This window comes from Aotus nancymaae, unplaced genomic scaffold, assembly GCF_030222135.1.
Source record: "Aotus nancymaae isolate 86718 unplaced genomic scaffold, 86718_ANA_hifiasm-v0.15.2.pri h1tg000015l_0, whole genome shotgun sequence".
NCBI lineage: Eukaryota > Metazoa > Chordata > Mammalia > Primates > Aotidae > Aotus > Aotus nancymaae.
In genome coordinates, this window is record NW_026988426.1 from 17,705,638 (window position 1) to 17,723,249 (window position 17,612).

At 43.7% G+C, this 17,612-nt stretch overlaps 1 protein-coding gene across 12 annotated transcripts in view; it reads left to right on the plus strand.

Moving 5' to 3' along the window:
• TENM2 (teneurin transmembrane protein 2) overlaps nt 1–17,612 on the plus strand; it is a 1,274,635-nt gene that overhangs the window by 1,127,968 nt on the left and 129,055 nt on the right. For 8 of the 12 annotated variants that reach the window (XM_064376511.1, XM_012461093.3, XM_012461096.2 and 5 more), the window contains 2 exons: nt 1,379–1,579; nt 3,276–3,488. In XM_064376511.1, the coding sequence (XP_064232581.1) occupies nt 1,379–1,579; nt 3,276–3,488 (414 nt within the window). The remainder of the gene's footprint in view (nt 1–1,378; nt 1,580–3,275; nt 3,489–17,612) is intronic. The other 4 variants (XM_064376512.1, XM_012461094.3, XM_064376514.1 and 1 more) reach the window with 2 other exon arrangements.

The window sequence follows — 17,612 nt, forward strand, 5'->3', positions numbered from 1 at the left end:
TGTGCAAGGAGAGAAAACAAAATTTTTTCTGAGAATTTGAACCATAAGATGGCTTGCATGCACAAGAAAGATTTAATAACATTGTCAGTGTGGCCCATAAAAACCTCCAGAATAGAATTCAACATGGTCTCAAGCTAGCTGTGCCCCCAGATGATAGAAGAAGCAATCCTTTAATCTGGGCCAACAGGCCTGATTTGGAAGCCATGAAAACGGGAGAAATATGTCTTAATCAAATAAGGTGACGATACATCCACGTTTGTCTGATCCACAAAGCAACATCTGAGCCCTCTGCTAGACCACCATTCCTCATTCAAACCACGTAATTACACAGAACCCTATTAACCAAATGACACTGCATCATTTCCTGAGAATACATAGGAATACATAAGGAAGCTAGGCTTCCTCTAAAAGGCCCTGTTTATTCAACCCTTAGCTTGGATGGAGGTCCCAGGTTTGAGATCGCATTCTCATGCAAAAAGTCCTGTCCTCAAGAACTGGCCTTTGCAGCTCACTCCTCTCCTCACTTTGAGTTGACTCCTGATTACTCATCTTCAAGTTACCTATTAGATGTATATCTACTCTATTAAGATGGCCAAACAAACAATCAGACAGTGAAACAGGAAAGAACCACAATGACTGGACTCTGACCATCAACTCATCTGATTGGCTGGTAGAAGGTCAGTGCCGTGGCCACAGATAGCTGTCCAGTCCCCTGGTGATTACTTATAGGAAGTTGATCCCTTTTGGATCATTTCCACACCCAACTTCACCTCTTCTATGCTGCACATTTGCTAACTCCTTCAGTGGGTGTGTGCTCAGAGAATGAATACTAATTTTAGACTTAGCCTAAGTGAAACCTCATTAGGAAAGTGACTCATTTATAAGTTTCACTGGTTTTTCTTTTCATCTTTTGTTACCTTTCGAAGTCAAGTTACAATGTGCCTCTCTGCTTTCCTCTCTTACAGTGAGGGGCAATCCAGTCTGGCGACACCTGTAGAAACATGGCAGGTATTCACATTCCTATCGCAGATGCTCTAATACGATTCGGTCAAGGTCCTAATCTTGATAAGCACAAGATGCTGAAGGTGGAATGGCATACTTCTATATCTGATTTCTCCTAATTCTGCTTGAGAAATCCCCTTTTTGTTTCGCTTGCATCTTCTTCAAGTTCGAGATTTGGTGTTTTGAAAAATAAGAAGCGTTTTATTGTTTATGGGTGTTCTTCAGGAGACTACATATGTATTTCCTGGGCTGCTCCATTTGCCAGCAAGTAGATAGGAACTGGTGACCCACTGGTCCATTCAGCAGCAAGCCCATGTCTCACGGCACATCCTCCATGGGTGATCAATACTCTCATTCTTTGTTGTTGTTGTTTCAGTTGATTGCTTGGATCCCACCTGCTCCAGCCACGGGGTCTGTGTGAATGGAGAATGCCTGTGCAGCCCTGGCTGGGGTGGTCTCAACTGTGAGCTGGCGAGAGTCCAGTGCCCAGACCAGTGCAGTGGGCACGGCACGTACCTGCCTGACACAGGCCTCTGCAGCTGCGATCCCAACTGGATGGGTCCCGACTGCTCTGTCGGTAAGCCACAAGGTTTTCTCCTTCCTCTCTCCAACACTGGTGCCCTGTGTTCCATCCCATTCACAGATGGATGGGAATCTACTCTTAACACTTAGCTTGGGGTAAGGGAACTTTGATGAATCACATTGTGTCTTTCTCATTCTCTTCTCCTCAATCGTGGAATCTGTGATCTTTGAGAAACAAAGGAAAAAGCCTTGGGTTGGTTCCATCATCGCAAATGGATGAGGGGCCCCGGAGGGATGCTTCCATTTGCATTATAGGTTTTCTTATGTACATTCCCTAAAGGTACCAGAAAACAAAACAGAACAATTCAGCCCCAGACAAACTGAATGGAACGTCCCATAAAACAGAAAAGAGGCTCCCTCGGGTGCTGCGTGAACATGTTCTAAAGCTCTGTAATACTCCAGTGACAGGAAAATAATGAAGTTGGGTTGTACACTTCATTTTCCTAAAATTAAGAGTATGTGTCTTCCCTCCAGAATGACCTTAAAAATGGAACAGTTCAACAGTTCAAGCCGGTCCCAACCTTCCTGAGAAAGGTTCTGTTCACACTGACAAGTGCCTATCCAAGCAAGCGATCATTCCGCCCCCTTCCTCTGGGTAGTGAGACAGCTGTCAGATTGCCATGGCAATCAGGAAGGGAATAGATGTGAAGCTTTGCCTACAATGGGAAAGAAATGAATATTTCATTCCAAAAAGAAAAAAAGGAGTCAGTTAAAATGGGCTATTTTGGGATGTCTTCTCAGCCCACTCGACTCTGGCTTCAACTCTGATGCTGATGGTCCTGGCAAGGCCATGCAGAGGATGGGAGTAGGCGGGGGTCCTAGATCCAAAGCCCAGTTACACTGCAGATATGTTGTGTGACTTTGAGAGAGTCACTGGCCCACTCCCCGGCCCGGTCTTCCTTCCCCTGGCATGCCAAGCCACGCCTCCCTCCGTAGATCGATGAAAGGATGAATGTGGGGCACGTGCTTGTCCTCGCGTGAGAGGTCTGGAATGCCAGAGAGTGCATATCTGTCTGTCTGTCTCCTCCTCAAGCACAAAAGACTTTGAGCTCCTTTGAGAATGAAGCTGTGTAAATGCAGCACAATTATAGCGGTCATTATCGCCACCAAGGTGCCGATCTGGGTAGCAGAGGGATCTGCAGTCATCTTGGGAATGGAGCAGCGGGGTCCCCAACTGACCTCTTGGGCTTGATCAGTTCAGGCTTTCAGTAAGGGAGGAATCCCAGCTGACTAGAGAGTCAGGATCCACACACGGATCTTTTCAGGTGGGTACCTCCCAGTTAGCTTTGCCAAACTGGTTGGAATGGTCTTAATCTCTAGAAAAGTGGTTCTCACATTCTAGTGAATATCAAAACCACTTAGAGGACTTGTTCCAACAAAATCTCTGAGTCCCACTTCCAGATCTTCTAATTCACTTGGTCCAACCAGGGCACAAGCATCTACATTTCTAACAAGTTCCCAGGTGATACTGATGCTGCTGGTCCAGGGACCACACTTTGAGAACCGCTTCTCTAGAAAAAAAGATATAACAATGAATTGATACCCAGCCAAGGAGAGACAAGCCTCCAAAGATGACAGAGCTGCTGGGCCTCGGGGCCTGCTCCAGGGGTCCCGGCCGTGTGTGTGGTCTGGACTCCATGGAGGGTTTCACCAGCTGTGGTGTTGAGCTGTAATCATTGTTTTTCTTCCAGAAGTGTGCTCAGTAGACTGTGGCACTCACGGCGTCTGCATCGGGGGAGCCTGCCGCTGTGAAGAGGGCTGGACAGGCGCAGCGTGTGACCAGCGCGTGTGCCACCCCCGCTGCATTGAGCACGGGACCTGTAAAGATGGCAAATGTGAATGCCGAGAGGGCTGGAATGGTGAACACTGCACCATTGGTAGGCAAACGGCAGGCACCGAAACAGGCACATATTGCTTTATTTTCATAAATCGTAGATCTATAGTGACGGTCGCGCATGGCAACTGGCTGTTCCTTCAGGGACACAAGTGCTCTCCCACATTTCCTGCTGCCTCTCCAAATCTCCCAGGGGATAAGGAAAGGGAAAAATGAGGTCCCTAATTGGGAAGAGCTTTTTTTTCTTCCCAGGATCCCGGGTTGAAAGGAAAAAGGGACCAGAGAAGATAAGAAAACTCCTCCAAACTTCCAATCTCGGGGAGGGAGAAATGCACACGCATGGGAAACTGTCAGTGCCGGGGGGTTGCAAGCACCCCAAACCACTGTGTTCTGAAACTCTCCCCTTTTTAAATCCTCTCTCAGGTGGCTGGATCACTGGATCCCTGCTTGCTGGCAACAAGGTGAACTCACTAATTTCAGGCCAGGTTAGATGCAGGCAGGACTCTCGGGTTCCCTTCGTAGTGGGTACCACCGCAAAGTCCTGAGAGTCATTACTACCACTGTCATTAAATGTCTCCTCCTCTGGTCACAGTTTATTCTCACTCAGCCACCTCCCTATAAAAGCTTCTTGACCAAGAATATCTTAAAGGTCATTTTCTTTGTTAAGAAGAAATAGTTTTGGAGTTTCTTCATTTTTATTTTTCTGTCTTTTTCGGCACTGTTGTGGCTTAGGGTAGGACTATACTGGATTAAATGTACCTAATCATCCCTTTGGTAGAGGAGCTGCGAGCCAATGCTCTTCGGCTTTCCACATCTCTCAGACAGTTGAGATGACAAAGTTGTCAACTTGAGCATCATTTTCCCTCCAGTTTTTACTTTTGTTGTTTAATTAGATCAAGCCTAGGATCCATTTTTATACCAAGCTGGCTAATCTACTTGCCTGCATGGAAATTCTCAAAGAAGTTTCCAGCCAAACTACAGTTTGGCCCCTTGAAGTTACCTTTGATCTCAGCCATCAAGCTTAGGACCCTCCCCTCTGTCCCAGCCTAAAAACCCCAGTCACAGATGGGCCACCTGGAGTGAGAGACAGGGTGAGGAGCTTGCGCAGGTCTGATCCATGAGATCAGACTCAGTTTCCCATGCTGTTCATTTGGGTGGTTATGCAGAGATAAAGTGGACTGACTCTGCATTCGGTTTCTCTCAGTTCCACTGATTGGGCATCCGAGGGGCAGCATGTCAATCAGGGCCACGACCATAGTACTGGGACCCTGCTGGGACAGTCTGTTGGCAGTGAATTGTTTTTGCAATCTCTCGATGACGCTCCAGGTCTTGCTCCCCTGCAGCTGCTTTTATCCTCAGTTCCCTGCAGAGTCTGAGGAATAATTCAGAAGACTTTCAAGGGAGGGCTGTGCACAGCCCAATACTGAGACAGTTCTTACAATGGCTTCCACTCATCAGGGGCGTTCCTCTTGCATGCCCGGTGTTATTTAAAGAAAGAGTCCCCTCCGCATATCTCCATTGCCCCAAATCCTCCCCTCAAAAGCTCTTGCCAATCATCAGCCTTGAGGTAGATAATCCTACTTTCTTTTAATCCATAAATCCAACCTCTCCTCCCCTGTGCTTCTCCTTCCCACATCTGGGGGGCAGAGGGGCAGGGTTAGTGTTTCCACAGTGATGCCTGCTGGCTCTCTCCTACCTACAATCTGTCTTTACTTTGGAAATAGCTCACAAGAGGGCAGTCCAGATGGATTCGAGCCGGAGTCGCCAAACTATGGCCAGAGGGCCAAATCTGGCCTGCTGCCTGTTTTTCTATGGCTTGCCAGTTAAGAATAGTTTTTACGTTTTCTAAGGGTTGAAAAAAAAAATCCAAAGAAAACTATTTCCTGGCACATGACAATGAACTGAAATTCACATTTCAGTGACCATAAACAAAGTGTTATTACAGGACACCCACACCCATTCATGGATGCCTCGTCAGCTTCTGTGCCACCTGTCAGCACTGAGTAATTAGCAGACCACATGGCCCGAAAAGCTGCTTGTGTGGCCCTTTACAGAAAAAAAAAAAATCAGGCTAACTCCTGAATTGCACAAGTCTTGGTGGAGAGAGAGGAGAAACGTGAGACAGGTCCACACCCCCATTAAGAAAAGGACACCAGTTGTGACTTGAAGGATCTGAGCCTCTACTCCAGATATCACAGAGTGGGAGTGGAGAGAAAACAATAGATGTGCTGAAATGCTCTTTGGAGGCCTTTGAAAAAGAGATGGGAAGATGACAACTTTGGTCTCAGTAGAAAATGGCAAGGATATTGGCCAACAAGAGAACATAGATGTTTCGGTCAAGCTAGCCCTTTGGGTGAGATAAATTGGGAAAAAGGTGTTTCTGCTACTTGAAGTGTTTGGTGCAGGTTTCACATCTTTGTGTGATGACATACATGAGTTCTTGAGAGACATACAGAAAGTATAAATTGATATGGCAGGTAATGTTCCCAAAATGAAGAGAGTGCTGGTCCAGGAAAGTCTCTTGTTCAGAACTATGATCTCCTGTGACTTCAGAGTTTGTACTGTGTATGTTATAAAGATCCTTACTACCAAAGCCTTTTCTTGTGAGAAATTAGGGCTCTCTGGCTTTATTGTAGGACATGTGCCAGCTCTTCATAGTTAGGTTCACTGTGGTTTTCTCAAGAACAAAGTCAAGCATACCTTGATCAGTGAGATTTGCCATTCAAACACCAGAGAGATGTTCATGCATGCATAATTGCATCTTTTGCTTTTCTGTCTCTGGCCCCCAGAGCTGTTTTGTGGAGTTTTAGTCGTCTAGTTTGAGCAGACACTCCTGTCATTTCATGTAAAGTAAATGCCACAGTTTACAAGCCCACATGAGTTCTCCTCCTTGGGGATACTGACAGAGGAAACAGGGGCTCTTTAGCCCTTTCCAAGTGTGACCTTAAATGCTATATTTTGAAAATAGAAAATAAATAAAAATGAAATGGTACCAAGTCAGCAAACAATGCATAGGGAAATTTTGAGTGAGGCAGAACTGTGGGAGTCAGTGTTAGACACTTGGGTTGTCTGTGGCCTATTCTCAAAAGGTCATAGTGAGGTCGTTTTCTTGGAGTCATTGCAAATAGTCAACTGAACAATTCACATCAGCCCCTGTGGATTACACTGACTGAACTAAAAGAAGCAAAAAGAGAGATGAGGAAGAAAGATGAGGACACAAGCACAGACTTCTAAACCTTAGTCAAGTAGAAGCCTCAAGATCTATCCATGTTTGGTTAATGCCTTTCTAGAATTTGTGACCAAATTATTTATATTTGAAAATTAGTAGAGATTGCTAAAGATTTAAATGTAAGGTATAACACTTCAGTGTTAACCGTTAGAGCTAACTTATTGGCAGACTAGATTCTACCAAGCAATGATTGTTATATAACCTTTTCCTTAAAAGTTAAATGTATAGCATGGCTAAAATCTACAGAATTGTGTAGATAAGAAATATACTTTGAATACATATCAATGACAATTCATGTGTATCTTTGGAATATATTAGCATTTTTTGGATACTGTGCAGTTTAATGAATAGATCAGATGGCACATTGTGTGGTTAGAAGAGGTTTATTCTTTAAACATAATTTTAAAATGGGTTGTTTCTGTCATCTGCCACCACCACCACCATCACCCCTTATTAATACTGGGAACAAGGTCAGGTGCAGTGGCTCACGTCTGTAATCCCAGCACTTTGGGAGGCTGAGGCAGGCAGATCGCTTGAGAACAGAAGTTTGAGACCAGCCTGGCCAAGGTAGTGAAACCCTGTCTCTACAAAAATTGGCTGGGTGCAGTGGCACAAACCTGTAGTCACAGCTACTTAGGAGGCCAATGTGGGAGAATCGCTTGAGCCCAAGGAGGCAGAGATTGCAGTGAGCCGAGATCACGTCAAGGCGGAACTTACACCAAAAGGCCATGCAAAGACTGTAACACCAGGGCATGGAGGAACTATAGAATTTATATAATAATAGGTCAAAATCACTAAGAACTATATATAGTAAATGTAGATCAGCATCTCATATTATAAAGAGGTAAAGTAGATGCTAGCGTGTGTTATGAGCAGAAAACTTGGACAAAATACAAGAAGAAGCCAACATTTGCATTGCCGGGGTATCAAGGAAGGATGCCACTTGCTAACTGTGGACTTTTGCAATTATCTCCTGAACGTAGGCTATCCAGACATCCACCCTGAATAATACAAACTAACCTGCAGACTAAATCTGCCCACGCTGGGCACTTCCCGACCCTGGGTGAACCGTTGGATAGCTGGGTAGTGAGTAAGGGCTGCAATGGTTATTTCAACTTGTGTATTTTATCTATGTGGTCCTAACCTCCGATTTCATCTCAGAATCCTAAGGGCTTGATTCCTAGGACCTTGTGAGGCTGAGTGACCTGCCCAGGTGCCACGAGTCAGAACAGTTTTCTTTTCCCTGTATCGCACTGGGCCCTTCTATTTTTCCTCTTTAATTGGTTGGGGAAAGAAGTCGGTGCTTGTGATGTTAATAAGGAAAATGAATCTTTACCCAAGGTAAAAGCAGCCGTGCGACGATCCGATGTGCTGATTAAGTGATTGTCATCAGAAGTAGACAGGGTCACAGTCTAAGAGTGAGAGAGCTTCAGAACAACAGGGAACAGGTTGGGAAGAAAGTGACTGTCAGAATTAACCAACTTCAGACTGATGACAGCTGCTTCTGAATCCCATTCCAGTCTCATTCTAAGTTATGAAAACTTTTTGTTTTCCTTGTAGCTATTTCCTTGAACATTTGAGCTTCCATGACTCTACAGTGAGATAAAGTTGAGATGAAATTAGCCACTGTGGAGCCATCCTTACCACCAGGTCTGTGGAAGCAGCGAATTCCCTGATTGGTTAATTCACTTACTCCTCCAGAGGCTCTTATTAGAACTATCCTGGGAGTTCATTTTTTTTATTTTAAGTGAAAGCCTAAAGTGATGGCCTTCACTGTTGAAGATTATGGATAAACTTTTGGGCCAGGCGCGGTGGCTCATGCCTGTAATCCTAGCACTTTGGGAGGCCGAGGCAGGACGATCACAAGGTCAGGACTTCAAGACCAGCCTTGCCAAGATGGTGAAACCCCGTCTCTATGAAAAATGCAAAAATTAGCCAGGCACAATGGCAGTTAGCTGTAATCCAAGCTACTCGGGCAGCTGAGGCAGGAGAATTGCTTGAACCCGGGGGACGAAGCTTGCCTAAACCTAGATTGCACCAGTGCACTCTAGCCTGGGCGACAGAGTGAGACTCTGTCTCAAAAAAAAAAAAAAAAGATTATGGATAAACTTTTAACAGAATACAAAAGGTGTTCCATTGCTGATGTCTCCCCACCCTCCACACACAATTAAGCCAAAATGTGAGCTTCCTCATTGAAGATCAGGAGTCACTACATGCCCAGAAACTGTTTATGAGTGTGGGTCAGACAGTCTGCCAGAGGTTTACCTATCCAATCCCAGAGCAAGGACTGGGAGGTAGACATTACAGAAACGTATTTTCACATCACTGCAAAAAAAATAAAAGGAAAGAAAATAACTGCTTTACAAGCAGTGCGAGTCTCATCACTGGAAGCATTTGCTTTCTTGTCCTAGATATTGAAGGGCTTTCAGCATCAGCTGGAAAACAGACAAGATAGACACAAACTATATCCCAACTTTATGACTCATCGTTCTGTAGTTTAAATGGAAGCATTTTTTATTGTTTTTTTTTGTGTGTGATTTAGTAATGTCTGCTCATGTTATGAGCTCCCATCAAAAAAGAAAAGAGGAGAAGAATTCTTAGTGTTTTAGCTCTGTGGGGAGACATTGATTTGTGCCGTCCTCTGCGCTTTTCCCTTACGGTTTCAGAGGAACTGGTTTGTTGGATGGACTAGCTTGTGGCTCGTAGTGATGGGGCCAAGCTCACTGAGTCAATAACTTGATATAAGGTATTCCTTCCTGCCTTCACCAGAGCAAAGAACTGAACAGTCTGGAACTCTTGAAACGTAAACTCATGGATGAGAGTTAACACAAGGAAGATTCCAGGCTCGAAGAAAGGGAAACGTGTAATAAGAGCTGTTGAAAAACATGGGATGCGTTGCCCTAATGTATAGTGAGTGTTCTGCACTTGAGCTTTGATAGAGAATCCACGTGCCTTCCAAGTCTGTGACCCTGGGCTTTCACAATATGCACTCAAGACTTTCCATTAGAGGAGAAGGGAAAACAAAGTGGTTCCTGGAGAGCTGAGCTCCCTTAGATATTTGTGATGGACATCTTTCTCATCACTTGGTAGCTAATTCATTGTGATATCATGAACAGTAGACTGGCTGATGAAGGAGGACATCTGTGTTCTAGCTTTGACTCTACCACATACATTTTGTATGTCCTAGAACAAGTCACCAAGCCTCCCTGACCTCAGTTTCTTCATGTGGCAAATGAAAGGGTTGGATTACATCACTGACTTCCAGTGCATGATACACAAACTTAAGATGCTTTTCTTTGGTGTATAAATATGCCTTATTGAATAGTCATGTAGAGTTTTAAAAAATAAATACAGTATTAGGAAAAAATATAACTAGCACATCAAATTCATGATCATACAGCTATTATTGCTTAGGGAGGTGGCAAAAGTAGGTAGTGATATTAGTCCTGAGTAAATTTAAAGAAAAATATTAAGTAAATAGTACAGATATTGCAAATATCACAAATGCACCATGTGATTGACTGAATTTAGAACACACTTGAATGAGCTGATCTCTAAGGACCTGTCCATTTCTAGGATTTCATTACTTTTGATGCAGAAGCATATGAATGGGCTATTCTAACGCAATCAAGCCTTTCTCTCTTCTGTAAGGCAGGTTTTCGATGTAGGCTCCCATAATATGCACTAAAGACTTTACATTCAAAGGATAGATACAGCAGAGTGCTGCCCAGCTGATGAGGCATTGTTGAATTATTGAGGGTCGTGAATGGTGCTTTTGTGGTTAGTTTGTTTGTCTGCTCACCTCAGCTCCAATTTGTATCCAGTTTACCTAGGGGAATCTTTTGTACATTGAAAAACTTCCTTGTACAAGTTGAATCATCAGGCCCACTTTGTCCATTTGTATTTTTTAATAAAAAGAAAAGACATGGCTTATCCATCCATGTCTGCTTCACTAGGATCCAGAGAAGTGCAAGCGTGATAACAAAGTTTTTAAGAACACAGGCTTTTGTGGCCAGGCATGGTGGCTCACACCTGTAATCCCAGCACTTTGGGAGGCCAAGGCAGGTGGGTCACTTGAGGTCAGGAGTTCGAGACCATCCTGGCCAACATAGTGAAACCCCACCTTTACTAAAAATACAAAAATTAGCTGGGTATGGTGGCAAGCTAAGCTCCTGTAATCCCAGCTACGCAGGAGGCTGAGACATGAGAATCCTAGAACCCAGGAGGCGGAGGTTGCAGTGAGCCAAGATCATGCCACTGCATTCCAGCCTGGGGACAGAGCGAGACTCTGTTTCAAAACAAAATAAAACAAAACAAACAAACAAGAAAAAAAAAACAGGCTTATGTGTCTCAGTTTCCTTGTAAAACAGGGATACTAAATAGCACCTATCTCACTGGGACATATGTAAAGTACCTACCATAAAGTAAGAGCCAGATACATGTAAGCTATTGTCATCATCATCACCATAATTGTCTAGTGCCAGTGTAAGACAAATTCCCAGGCACGATGGCTCACGCATGTAATCCCAGCTCTTTGGGAGGCCGAGGTAGGTGGATCGCCTGAGGTAAGGAGTTCAAGACCAGCCTGGCCAACATAGTAAAACTCTGTCTCTACTAAAAATACAAAAAAAAAAAAAAAATTAGCTGGGCATGGTGGCAGGTGCCTGTAATCTCAGCTACTCGGGAGACTGAGGCAGGAGAATTGCTTGAACCTGGGAGGCGGAGGTTGCCGTGAGCTGAGATCACGCCATTACACTCCAGCCTGGGCAACAAGAAAGAAATTCAGTCTCAAAAAAAAAATTCCCATTAGACGTTTCTTCCACCTCCAACCTCCCTTTCACAAATCTACTTCCAATCCTTCAAGCAGTTAGTGGCATGTCGGAATCACACCCACCCATTATCCGTTTTCCAAAGAAAGGTTGTTCAGCAACCTCTGGCTTCTGGTTCTGAACAACCAGACAAACATCATAAACTGCCTCTCTTACCCAGAATGGAACCCGCTCATTTTACCAGGTAGCCTGACTGATTGTACATAGAAGATGGAATCTGGCATTTCTCACGTTTGAGGATGCTGCCTAGCCAGCGTCTTAGAACACAGCATCCTGTCTCTCCTTTTCTTACTTCTTTTCATTCCTCATGACTCTGTATTCCAATGTTATATTTGCATGGGCTATGAGCGTCAAGAAATAACTCAGGAGACCCAAATTTGACTCAATCAAGTACCATGCGTGCCTTCTGGAAAATCAAGACTCTCATTGATTCTCTGTCCCCATTCAGCCCAATAAACTTCACAATTACCCTCATTCCTCCCACGCTGCAATTGCTTGACTCCTTTGGAGCATGACCCATGTGTAACATCTGGGGATTCTTTGCAATTTTTTGGTTCATCTCCTGGGTTATCAGGAGCCACACAGGATATCCCAGATGTTCACATAAGCAGCAGATTTTGTATTTCCTCCCAAATTTCCTGCCTAATTGGGTTCAATCTTTACCAACCCTCTTTTTTCATAGCATTCTATTTCACGAGCTCTTTTTTAAAAGCTTGCCATTATTGCCTTTGGAAAATAGGATGCCATCATTTTGAAAACCTGCCAGTCAAAAATGGGGTTTATTGCTTGCCTCTTTTTTTTTTTCACCATGCACTTATATGCATCATTATAATCAGACCCACAAAAGGTAACCACATCATTGGTTATTATTGAACTTTTCCATTTATGAGTAATAAAGAACCCACACAAAATAGCAGCTACACGAAATTTAAGTATTTCATCATAAACAGTCTCAGGATAATTAGAATGGATTAAATTACAAGAGAAAATGCATTTAGTTAATCTTCCCTCTAATTAAAAAAAAATCCCTAGTTTTAAGTGAAGTGTTTGTTTTTAAAAACATATCTTCATTGTAATCAGTAAGGGAGAGGCCTGTTTGGTCCCCAGTGATAGGATGAAACATCTGCAGAGTTTGATCTAAAAACATCTGAATAACTACCAGCCAGTGTTGTTTTGGTTTTGGGGTTTGAGGCAGGGGCTTATTATTAAGGTCCTTAAAGAATGACTCTGGTCTTTTCCCATTGCTGTTACCAAGGCATTCTCTGCGAATAACCTCATTCCATAGTCCATGGTGGCATTACTTTGTGTTCTCAGATCACTAATGATATGGTTGACTCCCCTTGGCCAACAAGTGTCAAGTGAGAAGGTTAACTCAGCAGATGTTTATACACTTTTCCGAGTGAGCTGGGTTAAGAGTCAAAATGAAACTGGTAAGTGACATGAGAAGTTTTCAAGATAGAACAAAGACATACTTCAGCCTTTCATGATGATATCTATTCCAAGACAGATAGGGCCCAAATCACCCTAAGCCCTAGAAGTCTACAAATGTGTCTCACAAATAAGGAATCATTCACATCACCTCTCAACTACAAGGTTCACTTCACACTTTCACCTCAAGGGCTTCTAGAAGTTTCCAAGAGTGTCTCACATGCTCATATTTCACACAATCCAATTTTACAAGCCTGGTCCCTTCACTGAAACCTACCATCTGGGAAATATACTTACAGGGAGCCCCACAGCACTTCCCCTACTACCAGGGTCCATGCCAAGGATGTGGTCCCCAGTGCCAGCAGCACCACTGGCGTTCATGCTACTGAAGTCCTGCTGTGTTTACACAGTAAAGGAGAGAACACCACACTCCCCAGCTTTACCAGCTGGTCCCAAGTTCCTTTGAGAAGACAAACCTTCACTTTTTGCCAATAGTGGCTCTCCCATCCATCAAAGTTTTGTCCCATCGCTGAGCTGTCGCACAGACACCACGGAGTCCTTTTTGTATCCTCACCTCTCCTCACCCTCAGACAGGCTCTCAACCCAGGGTAGTGGAGGATGCTTACAAGTTCTTTAAGCCCAACCAGTCTCTGAATCCCAGTGTATACTCAGTCAGGACCCCTACCATTTAGATAAGCGGCTCTTTAAGAAAATCCTTTTTTCTTCACTTAGGTTAAGGGTTGCCTTCATTTTCAGCCAGCTCAACTGCAAATGCAAGAGCCCCTGTGATCTCCCTCCTTCATAATAATCACATCCCAGTTGGAATTGAGAGGGACTGCTTACATATCCCCTAGACTCCAGGTTCGAAACGGTTTCAGCACAGCTCTTTGAGGCTGCTCCATTTAATCATGCATGAGACCCAGCACCATGCCGTGCAAACTGAACATCACAGAAACTACGTCCTGCCCGACCCTAGAGAAAGAAAGTGTTAACCAACAGTGTAGAGACAGAAAGCCCCCACATAATTGCTTCCCAGGAGGAATTAAAAGAGCTGAGAATCCTGGGCTACACATTCCAAGTTTAGCCACCACAGCACCTGGTCAAATTAGCAATGAAGTTGGTTAGAGTTTGGCCCAGAAGGGTCATCTTTCCAAAGCTGTAAGCAGATTGACGAGTTCTGGTAAGTGTGAATTGCATTTCATTATTTCAAAAATTATGCTTTAACTTCAAGAGGGATTGCCAGACAGCCCTGTCTAGGTGTCTGGAAACAATGCCAGGGAGTGGGGATCCCCAAGATTACAAAATAACCACCTCACAAGCGCAGAGGAAACGTTTGGACCTGATTTTATTCCAATAAGTTAGCATGCTGTCAATCACCAGTCATGCTATTGTATCTGAAACATACCCTCTCTAATGACCTAAAACTCAAAACAGTGGCTTCTGCTTGGTAGAGAGCATCCTGGCAACAAGGCAAGGAGATTGTTTCTCTATGTTAGATGTGTGTGAGCCCAGAAAGCCTAAATGTCACTGATGATTGCAATCCCTGTGAATAAGAAAAGAGACTGAAGATATTGGAGGCAGTGTGAGAAACTAGCTTTCTCCTATTAATCCCAGCAAAGGAGGCAAGTCAAGTTGGGTCCCGTAAGCATGTTACTGTCAACTTTCTGCTATATGTTGAATATGCACTGATTTAACTTTTTGCTTCCATTTAATGGTGCCAAGAAAGATCTGTATCTATTCACTTATCGACCTGCTCCCTGGGGATCTGATACAGAAAATGTTATCATATCCTAGAGAAAAGCCTTGCACAGACAACAGTCTACCCAGAATTAAGCAGTTTAAAATGCGTAATACACATCAAAATCCATTCCAAACTCTCAATCATCTCCCACGTTATGTTTATAGAATATAACATCTTTTCTTTTTGCTATTAACATTCTTTGTCAATGCTTGACTATGGCTGGTTTTGTGCATTCCAAGTGTGAGGCAGTGTGGGCAATTATAGAGCAAAATAATTAAATGCATGAGATTTGGGATCAAACAGGACTACCTTCAAATCCACCTTCCATCACTTGCGAGTTGGGTGACCTTTGACAAGCAATGTGTCTTGAATAAGCCTCAGTTTTTCCCATCTGTAAATTGGAAATAATGAGTAATACCTACGACTGACTGTACTGAGGATTTCACTGATGGGGAACACTTAACATGTGCTTGCTATTCTGTGTTAGCTTAAAAATTATTAACACCACACTTTCATATCTTCACTGTAGTTTCTCAGATGTGTCTTCACAGAGTGAATGATTAAGAAAATGGTAGAGTAGCAAACAACCCAAAATTTCCCAAAGGGCCCAAAATTCCAGAAAGAGAAGCCAAGGGTGCCACACGGGTGCCCGTGGCCTTCCTCGTAGTTCACTGTTCCAAGACAAGCTCCTTGGAACCCCTGGTTTCTATTCTGTTGAGAAGGGAGCACAGGAAGAGAGAGGAAGGCAGGAAGGGATATGGAAATAGCCCAATTAAGATCCATTTGCTGGTTTTAACAACAGTGTATTCTAAATATCAATAAGAAAGCCACACACATCACCCATGTTATGTCTGGGGTCTACACGGCCCCCATCCATTTCCAAATAAGCAATGATAACTATATTCAGTCATTTGTGAAACATTCATTGAGTGCCTAACATGTGCCAGCACTGTACTTGGTGTGACACATGAGCCGCCTCTGTGTGAATATCACCGAGGCAGCAAGGACAAGAAAGAAGTGGTTTGCAGAGGGTGGTAATCAGAGGAACTTCAGACCTCAGCTGCCATTTTACCCACTTGAGACTTTGATGTTTTCTAACCCAAGACACCCTTCCCGGTGTTTCTGTCAATAATTTTTGGTTTATTTTTCAACGTTGTCCTTGCTCACAGCTTCCCAAGGAGATCAACGTAAGGATGGAAGCCTTTAACTTCACTTCATAGTTTAAATTCATTTGCAACACAATGTAATTGAATAAAAGAAAGTAGTCAAGTATCAAACTGTGTGGATACACACAAATGACTCCCTCGTAAGTGTTAATATTTTCCACGATGGAGGAAACTTAGTTAAATCAAATGAAGATGGCAACTCATTAAAATTTGATTTTCCCTCCTATCCTTTTTTATCTTTTAATCCTCTCTGTATAGCACAACTTGTTCTGTTAAATAACACTCATTAATGAAATTTTATCTTCTCTTAGCTATATCTATATTTTTATTTATTTTGAGAACCTTCAGATGCTTATAATCTAATTTAGTTGGATTACTGTTTGGACATCTCTAAGTAGGAAAACTTTGAGCTTTTAAGGTGGAATTACTGGCAAAGGCTGGGAGTGGGAGAAACCAGTTCTCTTCCCATTTCCCCTTGGTAGGAGGTGGTTGGGCAGGCCTGTCCTCTGTAAGGGGCCTGGGCCTCCATTTGGATAATGAGGGCACTGTGAATTAAGGATCTGTGTTGACTCAGGAAAGGGGAGGGAGGGAAAAGCCTATAGAAAGAGTTATAAACTCAAATCATACTTGGGGGAGACGAATGACGTAAAGTGAGTGCATTAAACAGGGTATAAGAGGACAGGGAGTGGTGACAGATTGGAAAGTTAACGTCCCATCTATGGAGGCAGACATAACCCAGCTCCAGCTGAACATGGCCACATAGAAACACAAGCCCAGTCTTCCCCAAATTTCCAATTTTTTAGTAGAGGCCAGATATTGGGATTGTTATACATGATCTCACAATTTTTAAATGCTGACAAGCAACTAAAAATGTATTAAAATGCTATACAGGCCATTCAAACAAGACTGGGGACTAAATGGACCACTCATCTGTGACCACTGACACCTCCCTCCAGGGCAGGACTAGTGTTGAATTAGGAAGCATCATTTGCCTGGATTGAGACTGGGACAGCTTTGGCTTCTCTTGTTTGATGCCTCATCTCTCCTTGGTGACTGGTTTAAGCTGGTGGGAGTCTCATTACCATGATACAGTGGTGATACTTTGCACTTGCATGGTGAATTTTCTCCAAGGAGCTCAAAAGACTTTGTGTTGCCTCAGCCAACCTCACAGCAAGCCTGCGAAGCAGGCAGGTAGCCATTGCCCCCAAACACATGATGAGCAGCAACAGAAAGTATTTTACACAAAGCAGCTAGGTGGACTCATTGGCTTAAATCCAGTGTCTACACCATTGGCAAATACAGCATTCAAGAAGCATGAGCAGGATTTCCCACTAATGCCTCCCCTGCCACCCTTTTCAGCTTCTTATCTTCCTTCCATCTGCTCCAAATGACAGCTGAGCCCCAAATCTCAACAACAAATACAAGCAAACCGAGCCAGTGACCAATTCCTGTTGTGCGTATGAGTGTATACACGTCTGTGTGTGCATGCGTGTGTGTGCGCCCACCTGACTTCTCAGCATGCCCAGCCCGGTACATCCGCATCCATTACAACATGTCTCTGCATTGGTCATTGGTCTAATGCCATGCTCTGAAATGCTACTTTTGCAAGTGCTTAAGACCTAAAAACTCCAAATGGTACCTTCAGGATTCTGGACATCTGTATTTTGCTAACAGTGCCTAATAATTTATGCTGCTTGGGAACCCTGCTTCCCTTTCTCTTCCTTATGCTGATAGAATTACAGTTGTGAAGTCTTTCCCTTACAGAGCTAGAATACAGTCCCCTTTCAGGCTACTGCGGGTT